General features: G+C 63.2%; 1 protein-coding gene across 3 annotated transcripts in view; it reads right to left on the bottom strand.

Annotated features, from left to right (window-relative positions):
• Positions 1-264: 264 nt before the first annotated feature.
• UBE3C (ubiquitin protein ligase E3C) overlaps positions 265-15,204 on the bottom strand; it is a 37,516-nt gene continuing 22,576 nt past the window's right edge. For all 3 annotated transcript variants that reach the window (XM_055131136.1, XM_055131149.1, XM_055131144.1), the window contains exons 17-23: positions 14,930-15,062; positions 13,028-13,275; positions 5,789-6,001; positions 5,092-5,280; positions 4,941-5,007; positions 3,881-4,011; positions 265-901 (exon numbers count right to left, since the gene is read on the bottom strand). In XM_055131136.1, the coding sequence (XP_054987111.1) occupies positions 731-901; positions 3,881-4,011; positions 4,941-5,007; positions 5,092-5,280; positions 5,789-6,001; positions 13,028-13,275; positions 14,930-15,062 (1,152 nt within the window). In that variant the 3' untranslated portion in view covers positions 265-730. The remainder of the gene's footprint in view (positions 902-3,880; positions 4,012-4,940; positions 5,008-5,091; positions 5,281-5,788; positions 6,002-13,027; positions 13,276-14,929; positions 15,063-15,204) is intronic.

Raw genomic sequence — 15,204 nt, 5'->3', positions numbered from 1 at the left:
TGGGCGAAGCCAGGCTGGAGAGCCGGGCACGGAGCAGGGGTCGCCCACCCCCCCATCACCACAGCCCGAGGAGGGAGCGGGGCGTGAGGGGCCACAGGCAGCTGCGAGGGCCACGCTAGGGTGTGACACAACCTCGCACAGGAAGGCTGAAGCCGACTCTCAGCCGAGAACATGCAAGCACACAGCCCAGCCCAGAGGCCCAGGGTCAGGCCCGGCCGGCCTCCGCCAACCACCAGCCAGCAGAAAGCCCGCGAGGCTGAAACAGACACGCCGACTGTTTTATTTCTGGTATCTACAAAGAGCACTGAACACGGAATTTATTATTCAAGTTAAGAAATTATACATTTCGTTCTGATAATGGTCATTGTCTTCAAAGTGTCGTCCGGAGCCCTGCGTTGGACAGGACGGTGCCGTCTGCTCCAGCCAGCGCTGCGGGGGCGCGGGGGCGCGGAGGGCCGGGCCCCGCCCTGCCCTGCCCCTCGAGGGGGCACTGCTCGCCAGTCCAGGGAGCGCTGCGGGAGCCCGGTAAAGTGCGGTTGGGTGGGGACTCTGCCCTGCAGTCCAGGAGGCGAGGGCGGGCGGCACCCCTGCGCCCTCCCTCCCGGCTACCGGACGGAGAGAGGGGACGGGCGTCTGCCTCTGGAGCCGCTGCCTGCGCAGGCGCCCACGAGCTGGCCCCCGGGGGCCGGAGCACGCCAGGCTCCCTCTTTGGTTGCGGGCGGGGCGGGGCTCAGCTCAGCTCGAAGCCGGCCGCGCACTCGATGGCGTAGAGCAGCTTGCTCCGCAGCAGGGCCTCGTCGTGGAACTCGGGCAGCTTCAGCAGGTTCATGCAGGTGCTGGCCGTGGGCAGCCGCTCCAGGTCCGGGCCCCCGTTGTGGATGCAGAAGGCGGGGTACAGCTCCTGGAAGACAGGGCGTCGCCGCCAGGGCGTGAGGGCCGCCCCCTGCTGGGCACCGTGGGAGCAGCAGGGAGGGCCACGCGGCCATCGGGGCGGGTGGGGAAACAGTGGACACCTCCACCTGACAGCGCGGCTCGAGAGGAGAGAGCCCTGCCCAGGTCCAGGTCCTGGACACCACGGGGCCTGGGGACTGCCCCCTGCCCCCTGCCCTCGTGTTGGGTGACCTTGGAGTATCCCTGCCCGTCCCGCAGGGAGCTTAGGTTTACTGAGCTACTCCCACAACAGTGCCCCTGAGGCACACCCAGTTCCACCAGGCACTAATAACCCTGCATTGCTTTCTCTTTCCTTTATGTCACTTGAATGGTTTGTTCAGCAACGACCTTTTTGTACAGACACAGGAAGACAGTTGATGCTACGCTTTGTAACATCGGAGTTAACTGACTCCAAAATAATATTTACTCCTGGGCACCCATATTGACTTGCCTTTAGTTCCTAGCACCCCAAAAGCAGGGTCCCGACGAGGGACTGGATGGACCAAGGGCAAGCTGTGAGTTACCCTGGCATCGAAATGGGCCAGGCCAAAGCGCAACAGTACTTAACTGTAAGAGCACAGTCATGAATAAACTGTCATGATCCAAAAAGAAGTAACTGAATGAGGATCCTGCTGGGGTTAGGAAAGACTAACCTGGCCTGAGGACTATAGTCTGGAATAGAACGAGATGCCCCCAGGAAGAGCCAAACTTTAGCACTGTCTCCCGTTGTCCATCAATTTGTTTGAACGGGCACCAGCAACGTCTCCATTATGAGACTTGTTGTGACTGTTTTTGGCATATCGAATACCAAGCCACGGGGAGCTTGCCAGGCTCTGTCGTGCAGGCAGGATATTCTCAGTAGCTTGCTAGGCTCTCCGCGAGGGATGGAGGAATCGAACCCGGGTTGGCCGCATGCAAGGCAAACACCCTACCCACTGTGCTATCGCTCCAGTAACTGTAAGCTCAATCTATCTCTTACTGTGCTCACACAAACTGACATTGCCAGGAGTGCTAGAAGAAGTAAATTTACCGACTGTTTAAATGGACGACTAGCTGAGCAAAGGAGGAAGCAATGCGCCCTGGACGGAATCCCGCCCGAGGGCGGGTCTCCTAGCAACCTGGAGTGCTGACCCTCGGGTGGGATTCTGCCCTTGGGTCCATCTCCCGAAGGAGAGGCTGTCCCTCCCGAGGCTGTTAGGGCCATGTCCAACCCCGCCTTCAGTGGGCCCCACGGAACTGCGCCGCAGGGGGTGAGAGGCCGGGACGCTGCAGGCCAGAGGGAACTTTGAAGACTTTGGGACTCGAGGAGGACGAGAGCCGACGATGGCTGGAAGCAGAGGACGAGGGTCTAGGAGGGGACCAGGGTGATGGGACTCCGATGGCTGGGACTCCGACCAAAGCTGCAGCTACGACTGGGCAGTAGAGGGAGAGACGGGACAACGCCGGGGAGGAGAGAGAAATAAACCAACTGCCGACCAGCCTGGGGCCCAGTATCCCCCGTCCTTTGCCCATCGTCCACCGCTGCTGTGGACGGGCCTGGGGAGGCGGCTCTCGGCCACCGAATGCTAGAGCCCTGCCTTCGGGCCCACTGCACTGCGCATTGTTTTGGTGGGGGGGCTTTTTGGGTCACACCAGGCGATGCACAGGGGTTCCTCCTGGTCCTGCACTCAGGAATTACTCCTGGCAGTGCTTGGGGGGCCACATGGGATACTGGGAATTGAACCCGGTCGGCCGCGTGCAAAGCAAACACCCTCCCTGCTGTGCTACCGCTCCAGCCCCTGCACGGTGCCTTTTCATTTGGAAATTTACACCCAGGATCTGGACACCAAGGGGCCTGGGGACGCCCCTGTCCTACTAGCTACAAGAGCAGCAGCGGCTCTGGTGTGGGGTGCAGCGGGCCGTGGTGACAGGCCGGCACGGACGGCCCTGGGGTCTGTGCTTCCTGTCCAGCCCCTCTGGAGAATGGGGTGCGGCTCTGAGGGGTCCAGCACAGCCCGTCAACGCCATGGAGCCGCTCGGGCCTTTGCAGGGTCCGGGCACAGGAGGGCCGTCCCGCAGTCGCCCGACTGCACGCTCACGGGAAGGGAAAAGGTGACGTCTCGGGACAGAAGGGCGGGGGGCAGCCGGGAGGCGGGAGGGGGAGGAAAGCCCCCCAGGCGCTAACGATCAGCCTCCTGGACCCAACGTGCAGGGACGGCTGCTCCGTGCGCTGAGGCCAGAGCAAGGCGAGGCCGAGAGGGGTGGGCAAGGTCACACCCGCCCAGCGTGTCCCAGGCCCACGCCACCCTCCCCAGGTGACCCGGAAGGCGGAGCCTGCAGCTCGAGCATGGCGCTGGGCGGCGCCCAGGCAGCGGGGGAGCAGGGTCGCGGGGTCTCGGGGTCCAGCAAACCAAGGTCTCCAGACACTGCCAGCCCCGGGCCCGGCGGGGCTCACAGGAGGGTCCACACTCAGCCCTCCTGGAGCTCGCCCGGCTCTGGTCTCCCAGCAGTGCTCTGGGGCTGGCCCCCGAACTTCCTTCTGAAGAGGAAAGCTCGCTGCAGAGTGCTCACTCCCGTGGGTGCTGTGGGCAGCGAGCGCTCGGCCGGCCCAGTCACCGCCCTGCAGAGCTCCCGGGAGACGGCACACGGCAGGGAGGGCCTGTCCTGCGGTGCCCAGCGCTGGCCTGGGGCCCAGGGGAACACAAACACAGTGCTGGTGGCAGCCCGGCTGGCCTGAGGAAGGGCAGGGCGGAGCCCCAGAAGCCAGCGACCTGCGCCCGGCTCCACTGAGACCGCAGGGTGCTCTGAGCACTGCCAGGAGAGCCCTGAGCACTGCTGGGTGTGGCCCACCCCCACCCCCTGCACACACCGGCGGGGTCAGCAGCCGGTACTGTGGGGCCCTGGAAGGCCGCGCTCTGGCCCCGGCACCACGGGCACAACCGGGCGCTCCCGGCAGGGCCCCCGCGCCTACCTTGAAGCCCAGGAGCGGGGGCCGCGAGCAGCTGGTGACGAACTTGAGTAGTTTGCGCTTCTCCCCATCCGTGAAGCTCTCCACGACCCTCCAGAAGCCCTGGATGACCGGGTGCTCCGCAGAGTAGCCCCCTGGGGAGGAGGACTCGTCACGGCCACTGCCCACGGCGCAGGGCAGGGACTCCCCAGGGCAGGGCAGGGCCCAGTCACGATGGTGTGTGCAGGTGTGCGTGCAGGTGTGCGTGTGTAGGTGTGGGTGCAGGTGTGTGAACAGGTGTGTGCAGGTATGGTTGCTGTGTGCAGGGGTGTGTGTCCACGTGTGGATGTGTGCAGGGGTATGGTGGTGTGTGTAGGTGTGTGTGCAGGTGTGTGTGTGTGTGTGTAGGTGTGGTTGCTGTGTGCAGGGGTGTGTGTCCACGTGTGGATGCGTGCAGGGGTGTGGTGGTGTGTGTAGGTGTAGGTGTGGGTGCAGGTGTGTGTGTGTGCGGGTGTGTGTGCAGGTGTGCGTGTGTAGGTGTGGGTGCAGGTGTGTGTGTGTGTGTAGGTGTGTGAACAGGTGTGTGTAGGTGTGGTTGCTGTGTGCAGGGGTGTGTGTCCACGTGTGGATGTGTGCAGGGGTATGGTGGTGTGTGTAGGTGTGTGTGCAGGTGTGTGTGTGTGTGTAGGTGTGTGAACAGGTGTGTGTAGGTGTGGTTGCTGTGTGCAGGGGTGTGTGTCCACGTGTAGATGTGTGTAGGGGTGTGGTGGTGTGTGTAGGTGTAGGTGTGGGTGCAGGTGTGTGTGTGTGCGGGTGTGTGTACAGGTGTGTGTGTGTGTGTGTAGGTGTGTGAACAGGTGTGTGTAGGTGTGGTTGCTGTGTGCAGGGATGTGTGTCCACGTGTGGATGCGTGCAGGGGTGTGGTGGGACGTGCAGGTATGTGCAGGTGCCGGCTGCGGCCCGAGCACGGGAACAGAGCACCCCCTCGCCCTGCTCCGCCCCGTCAGCCCTCATCAGGCAAGTGCTCCCCGAGCTGCGGACAGACCACCTGTGCGCCCACCCTGCCCCTGGCAGCGCCTCGCACCTGAGTAGTTGGTGAAGGACTTCAGGTCCTCCAGGCTTATGGGGACTTGGGCACCGGAGATCAGCACCTGCAAGAGCAAGGCGGGGCCCAGGTGTGGCGGCCGCGGCGACCCCCGGCCAGCAGCGCCCGCCCGCCCGCCCGCCCGGCGCACCTGGATCTCCTGCTGGTCGAACATGCGCAGCCACTCCAGGTTCACCACATTGGCCAGGCCCTGGCGGAAGGCCAGGCAGTGCGGGCGGATCTGCCGGTTGAGCCTGTAGTCGGCCACCAGGTGGATGTAGGCGATGCGGTTGGCGCTGGTGACCGGGATGTCCTTGCCGCCCGCCTTCAGCTCCACCACCTGGGGACAGACGCCAGCGGGCAGCCGGGCGAGTCGCGGCCACCACTCGGGAGGCCCCGGCCCCGCCGCGCCCTGGGAGGCCTCCCTCCCTTCGGTCAGGCCTGGACCAGCGACTCAGCCCTCCCGATTCGTCCCCAAGCACGTCCCCTGCTCACGCTCCTCCCTCGGCCCGGCGGGGCTCACCGGGGAAACGAGGCCCCTGGCAAGGCCAGGGCAGCGGGTGGAGGGCGGCCTGTCCCGGCAGGCCTCGACCCTCCCTGCAGCGGCCTGAGCGGAGGCCTCCAAGGCGGCCCTCGGAGAGGCAGGGGCGTGCAGGGCGAGCGCCGACGGCTCCACTCCCTTTCGCGGGAGGGTCTGGGGGACTCGGCCGGCCAGGCCCAGGAGGCGGTGGACGGACACTGGGGCAGTCGAGCGCAGCCGGGTGGGGGCCCTGGGACACGCACACACCCTCCTGCCGCCCGCCCCGCCCCGTACCTCTCCCTGCAGGGCGGCGGGGGGACAGCCTCACCTGCGCCTCCCCCAGCTCGTTGTTCACCACGGTGAAGTTCAAGCCCAGCTCGTCCACGTCGCCCTCGTAGCTCTTGAGGAAGAGCAGGTTCCGGTACACCTCGGGGTCCAGGGAGGCCAGGTGGTGGATGTCCACGTCGGCGCTCGTGCCCAGCAGCTTGGACAGGAAGAAGCCGGCGAACGGCAGCTCCACCAGCATGTTCTCGTACAGGGCCTGCGGGGACGGCAGAACCCCGGTGTCAGGGCCAATGCCAGCTCCGTGCTCGGGGCCGACCCCCGGCTCCGTGCTCGGGGCCGACCCCCGGCTCCGTGCTCGGGGATGACCCCCGGCTCTGTGCTCGGGGCCGACCCCCGGCTCTGTGCTCGGGGATGACCCCCGGCTCTGTGCTCGGGGCTGACCCCTGGCTCTGTGCTCGGGGCTGACCCCTGGCTCTGTGCTCGGGGCTGACCCCTGGCTCTGTGCTCAGGGCTGACCCCTGGCTCTGTGCTCGGGGCTGACCCCTGGCTCTGCGCTCAGGCCGACTTCTCTGGCTGACTGAGGGGGACTCCGAGGTGCTGAGCCCTTGTGTCCCTGCCTTCTCTGGGGGGACGCAGGCAGGGGCCAGAGTGAGGCCAGACGCCCTGCCCTGCCCTGCCCTGCCCGGGGCTGGACACAGCAGGTGCCCAACTCTGGCTCTGCCATGGCTGGCCTGCACCGGCCGTGGACTCTCCTGGACCCACACCCAGGCCCCCCCGACCCGCTGCCTCTGCAGCCACAGGGGACGGGGAGGGGCGGCGGGCACACAGGTGAGGCCGGGCTGGTCAGGCCCAGTGCCGAGGGAGGCCCAGGCCTTGGAGACTGGGCCGGAGACAGCTGGCAGTTCCGACGTGGGCCGAGTCCCAGGGCTGGCCTGGGTGGCTGGGCTCTGCGGCCGGGGTGCTGGCGGAGTGTCAGCGGGTGGAGCTGTGCTTCTGCAGGGCAAGTGGGCCAGAGGCACTGCCCCTGGGAGGCCTGTGCCCAGCACCCCCTCCCCACGCACACGGGTGCAGACACGCACACACACCGGCACAGATACGCACAAACACACACAGGCAGACACGCATGCACACACACAGGCACAGACACACAAGAACACACAAATAGGCAAACACATACGCACACAGGCAGACACACATAGACAGGCACAGACACGCATGCACAGGCAGACATGCATGCACACAGACACATACACAGGCAGACACGTATGCACAGGTACAGGCACATGCACACACAGAGGTGCAGACATGTACACACATGGACGCAGACACAGACACGCAGACAGGAGTAGACAAGCACAGGCAGAGACACGCACAAGGGAACACACGTAAGCACAGGCAGACAGACACGCACACACAAGGGGACAGACACACACAGGCAGACATGCATGCAGATGGGCACAGACACGCACGCACGGGCAGACACGCAGGCTGGGACCTTTCCCTCCTCCTCCTCACCGGTGCAGCCCGGGGGCGCAGACAGGGGACCCTGCACACCGGTCAGCCGTGAGGCTGCAGCGTCGGGAGCCCAACCACACCTGGGTGACCCCCGTGCGGCCGGGACCACCGAGTTCTCTGCCGGGAAACTGAAGTACTATCCCCGCGGCTCTGATTTCTGATTTAGAGACTCGTGATGACCCAATTAATTTTGAAAAGATGGCAAAAAAGGGCTTGTTAATGAGGGCGCGGGTAATAAAGCGAGACCAGCACTCAGCAGTGCCGGCGGCAGGCGCGCGGGGCTTGGGAAAGCTCCCGCTTGCCTCGCTGGGGAGAGCGAAGACGGATGGGCCCGTGCACTTAGGGAGCCCGTGACTCGGCCACGGACGACGACTCCTGCGGACCCCTGCCCTGCAGACGCGGCTGCTGCAGGTGCGAGGGGGCTGGGGAGTCAACTCGGGAGTAAATCACTCGGGTTCGATAGCAGAGGTCACTGCCGGCCACTCGGGCACCACTGACGACGAGGCCGTGAGGTCTGCTGGCCAGACCCGAGCCACCTGAATTTTAAACTAACCCCCCTGTGACTCATTAAATGGAAATGCACACGTATAATTTTTTATATGAGGCAGGTTGATACCTTTAGAGCATTTAATATACAAGCACCAATAAATGATAGCACTAAAAACTACGATGGCATCAGCTAAATGGACTGTAAATTAAATTTCCATAATGTATGCAACCGAGATACAAATGCAGGCATAAATCAAGGTATTTTCTAAACACAGGTTAATTACACAACTTCAAAAACTGCCTATTTTTTATGCAAAATAATCCACTTAGCATTTCTCACACTGGCCTTCTCAGCAGCTGCCGCACTTGTTCCTAGAAACACATCAATAACCACCTGTCAGGGAGGAGGGCAGGAGGCGATGGGAAAACCTGGGCCGTGTTTTTTAGCTGTCGGTCTTTTATGAGTGTTTATAGCTAGAAATTGTGCCAAAATGATTTGAAATAAAAAGGATTAATTATAGTAGAAGCCTTTTAATATAAGTGAGTGCAGTCGCAATGCAATTAATGCAGATTGCGGTGCTATCCGGAGAATAAATGCGAGCCACGTCCCAGGCCACTTCTGTTTGCTGCCAAATAACTCCAGTAATTTACTACATTAAGAATCAATAAAAAAAAATAATGCTTTTCAAATGCATCTCTATCAATCTCCAGGTAGTTCTAAAGTGAACATTTATAACTTAATCTAAAAACTATATGGGACATGCCTTGCCTTAAGCCGCCCTGACAGCAGCGGCTCATCATCTCTGCCGCCGCGGCCCCCCAGGCCCGGGAACGCGCTCCCTGCTGAGACTCGGGCCAGCGGCCCCACGGGACGCGAGCTGCTGCCCCGACACGCTGCCCCTCCCCGGGAGCCAAGAGGTGAGGCTGAGACACAGCACTGAGCACCCCCCGGTCAGAGCGGCCGGAGAGGGTCCCACAGCAGTGCAAGGACAAGGACCGCGTGGGGAGGGGCAGCACTCAGCTGGGGCCTCTCGGTCCCAGGTCCGGGCCGGCCACAGCCCGGCCCCAACAAGCAGGCCCTGAGGGTGGTCCTGCACGTGGTTCCACGGCCAAGCTGGGCCGTCTGATGGCCGGCTCTGCTCCGCAGGCCCCCTCAGTGCTCGCTGACCCGTGGGGCATCATGTGGGAACACGGTGAGACGCAGGGATGTGGCCTCCCTCCACCCATAACCCCACACGTATCTGCTCCACCGGACACTCGGCCACTTCCTCCTCGGCTGCACCTCGTGCTCAGGCCTCCTGTGACGTGCGGACATGGCCGAGTGGCCGGAGAGGGGAGGAGGAGGACCCAGCAGAGGGCACCAGCCTGCCCCGAGAGCCGTGACCCCCGTGGCTGGAGCAAGGACGTCCAGGGACCGGAACCCACTGCACTGCCCACCAGCAAACGGCCGGCAGCGCCACACGTGGTCCTTCGGGTACTGGCAGGGGTCAGTACTGCTCAGCGGCGGGACCCCCCGCCCCAGGGCCCTGTCTCTGCGACCGCGTCTTGTTCTGGGCGGGCAGGCACACCTGTGACACCAACGCTGTGGGAGGTCTGAGTCTCGGACAGCGAAGCCCAGATCAGGGGCTGTCCGCCCGGCCGTTCCCAGGTGAGCGGGGGGGACAGCGCCTGTGGGCCGCGGGGGAGAGGCGGCTGCAGTCCCAGGAGTGGGTGTAACAGCCCCCAGGGGGGCTGAGCCACAGCACAGCGGGAGGGCACCTGCCTTGCCTCGGCTGACCGGGTTCGATCCCCGGCATCCCGTGGGGCTCCCCGCGTGCCCTGAGCATCCCTGGAGGAGACCCGGGCCAGAGAACACACGGAACAAGCAGTCACGCCCCGACACGCGGTCAGGACACCACGCGGAGCGGGACGCTGACAGCGGGTGTGCGCGGAGTCGCACTGAAATGCAGCATTATAAGCCACACTCAAGCCTCACACTGTTAATTAAAACATGAAATATACGACCATCACATTATCCAATCATCTGATTTATAGGTATTCTGTTCCAATTAAATCAATATTCCAAAGCAAGGGGGAAAAGCCATTTCGAAGAAAATTCAAATATGATAAAAGATTTCCTTCAATAAATATCCTGAACTTAATTGGCTTAAATGGACCCAGGTGCTTCTATCTCTGGAAAAAAGTTCACGATGATGTCACCGCCCGGGGCTGTTTATTTATTCCCCGTCGGGGGGCTGATTTACGGGTGGTAAATGCGGGCGAGGGCCCCACTAATGCACAGCCTCCCGGGGGCGTGGGCGAGACCCCACACCAAGTGCAGCCAACATCACTCACACGTGCATTAGAGAAAATTTAAATACATTATGACCCAATAAATACCGGCATCAATCAATAGAAATTTTCTTCCCTGAAGATTTAGGGTCCAGGCCGCACTATCAGCGCCTCCCCGTGAGCACGCTCAGCGGGACCAGTTTCCACTTGTTTACAAAGTTAACCATTTGTAATCAGGGGCAATCAGGCTTCCCGGGGGAGTAATTACCCCCCAGGGACCCCTCAAGCGACTGACTGCGCAGCTTCAGGGAAGAGAATCTGGTCTTAGTTTTCAGGCGCCACCTGGCAGTGCTCAGGGGCGATGCCCGACTCCCCCGAAGTGCTCGGGGCTCAAACCCGGGGCGGCGCGGTGTGGCAGAGGGCCCACGACCACTCTGGCTGGTTTGCGGCCGGGCGAGGCCTGGCACTGCGGGACAGTCCAGGGCCCTGCACGCGAACCTGCACTCGCCTGGCAGAAACGACCCCCGGACAGCCACGGAGATGACCATGGGTGGCCTTGACTGGGGGGAGGGTTCGAGGCCCAGCCCTCCCCTGATACCGGTGAAGGCAGAGCAGGGCTGTGGGCGCGGGGGCACTGTCCTGAGCCCAAGGACACAGGCCCGCCGGGACAGGCCAACGGGTCAGGCACAGGGAGGAGTGCAGAGGTGGGGGTGGGGGCAGACGCAGGGCTGCAGGGCTGCCCAGGAGCCCCGCCTGGCCCAGGGCAAGGGCCTTCTGGGAGAGCAGTGCTGCGTGAGCACCTGCTGAGAAACCCAAACCCCACGCACACAGGCACAGGAAGGGGCTCCCTAGAAGAAGCAGGAGGAGCCCAGGGTTCTAGAAGACACTTTGTATTCAGCAACGGATGGAACATGTGGAATCGTGGTTTCTCAAAGACACTTTGTATTCAGCAATGGGAACATCCCTTAAATGGAACAGAAGTAACAGAAATACACCGGTAGGACGGGAATGATGGCAGAGCGCTGGCCCCTGGCACCCCAGCGACCCTCAGCCCTGCCAGGACTGACGCCTGGACATAAGGGAAGCCCGGAGCGCAGCCACGGTGGCCTGGGGGAACCCCGCCAGAGGGAAGGGCCCGACAGCCAAACAGCACGCACGTACCTCACGCACGTACTTCACACAAGTACCTCACGCACGTACAGCACGCACGTACCTCACACACGTACTTCACACAAGTACCTCACGCACGTACCTCACACACGTACTTCACACAAGTACCTCACGCATGTACAGCACGCATGTACCTCACACATGTACGCACGTAAGCATCTCTCCCTTTCCATGCTCTCTGGGCCACACCAGGCCACAGCCAGGGCCGACTCCTGGCTCTGAGCTCAGGGCCTGGCGGGGCTCGGGGGACCGAAGGGGTGCCCAGCACGGAACGGGTCAGCCGAGCAAGGAAACGCCCTCTGCGCTGGGTGCCCACCCGCCCCATCAGGCGAGCGTGAGGGACCCCACGTCAGGGCCGTGTGCCTGGGGGAGGGGCGGCCTCAACACGGCGCCAGCCCCGCTGCTCCGCGGCCAGCAGAGGCCCTGCCTGGGCCCAGAGCTGCCGCTGACTCCCGCTCACCTCTGGCCAGGCGACACGCGGGCCCCGGGAGTGGGCTTCCCCTGGGTGCCCCGCAGGCCACACGAGGGCCCCTCCCCGTGCCTGCACACTCCCAGCAGACAGGAGACGCGGGAGCAGGCCTGGCTGGCGCAGGGGCCTGGGACAGCCCTCCGGAACGGCCCGCCTGGGTCTGCCGGCGCAGGAGGAGAAACGGGCTGGCCGGCACCGGCTCAGTCAGGTTTGCTTCCTTCCGGTCTGGGGCCGTGCCGGGTCTGGCCGTGGGGTCGCCCGGGTGCAGCCTGGCCCCTGCACCAAGAGCTCAGTAAGGCCCAGGCCGCGGCCCAACAGGCTGGCAGAGCGGAGGGAGCGACCTCGGACAGAAGCTGGCCAAGGAGCCCAAAGCCCGAGGGAGTGGCCGGGCCGGCACCACTGACCGCTCTCTCCAGGGGCACAACCTCAACAGGGCTTCAGCTACCCAACACCCGGGGAAGCCTAGAGGTCACAACAGCAAGTGTCTGAGCTCTGGGGGTCTCTGCCCCGTGAGTGTCTGAGCTCTGGGGGTCTCTGCCCCGTGAGTGTCTGAGCTCTGGGGGTCTCTGCCCCGTGAGTGTCTGAGCTCTGGGGGTCTCTGCCCTGTGAGTGTCTGAGCTCTGGGGGTCTCTGCCCCGTGAGTGTCTGAGCACGGGGGTCTTCCCAGTGCCCACTGCAGTGGCAATACTGGGTCATGCCCCTCCCACGTCAGTCACAGGTTTGATGAGGGTGTTTGCCTTGGCCTTTGGCCCGCCATGCTAGGACCCGCAGTGACTAACACTGACTCAAAGCACAAAGAAGTGGTGGGCAGAAGCACCCGGGTCTACAGGTAAATCTTAAAACAAGCCACGCCGGGGCTGGAGGATAGCACAGCGGGTAGGGCGTTTGCCTTGCACGCGGCCGACCCGGGTTCGAATCCCAGCATCCCTTATGGTCCCCTGAGCACCACCAGGAGTAATTCCTGAGTGAACTGCTAGGAGTAACCCCTGTGCATCACCGGGTGTGACCAAAAAAAAAAAAAACACAAGCCACGCAAGAAAGAAAAAAGAAAAAAAAAAAAGAAAAGGCTGGAGTGATAGCACAGCAGGCAGGGCATTTGCCTTGCATGCAGTCAACCCAGGTTCGAGCCCCGACATCCCATATGGTCCCCCGAGCACTGCCAGGAGTGACCTCTGAGCATCACTGGGTGTGACCCCCAAAAAGCAAAAATACAAACAAGCCACACTCAGTTAAAGGGGGCAGAGCGCTCTGTGGGAAGCTGGGCCTGACCCCAGCAGTCCAAACCCTGGTGAGAGGCGTGGTCAGCGTTGCGGGCCCCCCTCAGGGTCTCCGGGCGCGTGTGAGCAGGACCCCGGCCCGGGCCGTTACCTTTCCAAGCATCCTGCCCAGGAAGTAGTAATGCCGGGCGAACGAGTCCCCCACCAGCATGTGGGCGGCCGGGTTGGGGTAGAGCAGCCCCTCGTTGGTCGTCTTGAAGAAGCCCTGGTTGGGGTTGAAGCCGGACTTGAGCAGCTCGTTCAGGAACTCGCGGAAGATGCCGCCGCCGTCGATGCCGGCCTCGTCCAGGCCATGGGCGTTGAGCAGGTGGACTCGGACCCGCTTCTTCAGGTCAGGCTCTGGGGGACAGAGGAGGAGACTGTCGAGAAGTGGGCGTGAACCAGGGGCATCCCGGGACACACGTCCCCAGGGCAGGCCCCTCCGCCACGAGCAGCAACGTGACACCAAGGGGCCCTGGACGGGCTGAGGGACTGTCTCTGGGAGTGACCACACGACCCTAGCCAGCTCCCAAGAACGTTCTTCCAAGGCGTCACCAATACGCAGAGAAGCTGGTGACAGGGTGCGGCTGAGCCAATGGACGGGCTTCTGCCACCGAGGGCCAGCTCCTCCGGGGACAGGCCTGTGGGCACCCGGCCGGGCCCAGCTCCGCAGCCTGGAGGCGGGGTGAGGTGGAGGTCAGCCCCGGGCCTGCCCAGGGAGGCCTCACCTCTGCAGCTCCTACAAGCTTCTCCTCAGGAAGGTCACCAGGCACGGGGGTCTCGAGTGGGCATTCACCGCCCGGCCCAGGGAAAGTGCCCGAGTACCCAGCAGTCGACCAGAGCACCCACTGCAGTGCCCAGCGTGCCCACAGCTAGCGCCCAACGCCCAGACAAGGGCGGGTGGGGAGAAGCGCCCCAGCCCCCGCACCGGACGGCTCTGGGTGGTGTCTCCGGCAGGAACCCCCGAGTCGGGCTCCGGGGGGCAGGCATCGCCCTCGGTTCACTGTCCTGGGCCCGGCTGCGAGGCCTGCCAGAGCACAGGCGTCTGTTCTCGCGGCCGGTGGCGGGTGCTCACAGGCTGCGGCGAGGAGCACCCGGCAAAGGCCCGAGCCTTCCGCCCACGGCAAACACCCTGAGCTGACTGACTCTGTAATGATCTGCGGCACTTCACAAAACAAGTTCACGGCTGGGGAAGTCCTTGTGACGGAGCTTCGAGTGTGAGCTGAACCCCCGTCCCCCCTCGCAGCTCCGGGTGCTGCACTGTGCAAACGCGCCAAACCAGGCGGGGCTCAGGGGTCACTCCTGGCGGTGCTTGAGGACCCTCTGGGTTGCTGGGATCGAACCCAGGTCGGCCGCGTGCCAGGCAGACGCCCTCCCGTCGCTGCCCTGTGCCCTGACCTTCCTGTGGGCACAGGAGTCCTGTCCAGTGAGCGGCCAGGGAGACGGCCACCCTGCTGAGCGCGGCACCTGCGGGCGGGCTGCGAGGTTTGGTCACGGGGCGGCTGTCGCCCGAGTCAGACACACACGCTCCCGTGAGCGCGTGTGCGGCTGGCGCCCGAGTCAGACACACACGCTCCCGTGAGCGCGTGTCCCAGTTTATTATTATTATTATTATTTCTGCTTTTAGGGTCACACCCGGCGATGCACAGGGGTCAGTCCTGGCTCTGCACTCAGGAATCACCCCTGGCGGTGCTCAGGGGACCGTATGGGATGCAAACGTCCTCCCCGCTGTGCTCTCGCTCCAGCCCCCATGTCCCAGTTTAAACCTGCCCTGGCGGGCACGCGTGAACCGCAGCTCCTCACTCAGTCCCCAGCACGGCCAGCACAGCGACCGCGCAGGCCTTCCCCACCCGGCCAGGCCCCGCCTCCTGCCCCTCCGTCCTCAGCAGCTCGGCATGCGCAGCCCCCAGACGGAGCCACGGCGTGACACACAGGCGCTGCCCGGGGTCACTCGGGCGTGGGCACCCGACCCCAGAGCCTCGCGAGCTGCCACACGAACGCGGCGCTCACGTACCGTTTTCTGGGGAGAGCTTGTCATACGCATCTTCATAAATATAATTTCTCCTTATTGTGACGTTGATCCCATCCAGAAACGGACCATCTCCTTGAACCTCTTGCTTATCCGCGTAAATCAGCCTCTGAAAGATCTGACCAACAGGAAAAGGCGGCGTTAGGGTACTAGAAACAACGGATTTTTATTACCATGGACATGTGCAACCGTAAGGGAAAACTGAATAAATGGTCAGTTTTAGGGCCACACCCCGAGGTCACCCTGGTGGGCTCAGGGCC

This window comes from Sorex araneus, chromosome 1 (assembly GCF_027595985.1).
Source record: "Sorex araneus isolate mSorAra2 chromosome 1, mSorAra2.pri, whole genome shotgun sequence".
NCBI classification, from domain to species: Eukaryota; Metazoa; Chordata; class Mammalia; order Eulipotyphla; family Soricidae; genus Sorex; species Sorex araneus.
This window is presented reverse-complemented; position numbering and strand designations above follow the sequence as displayed.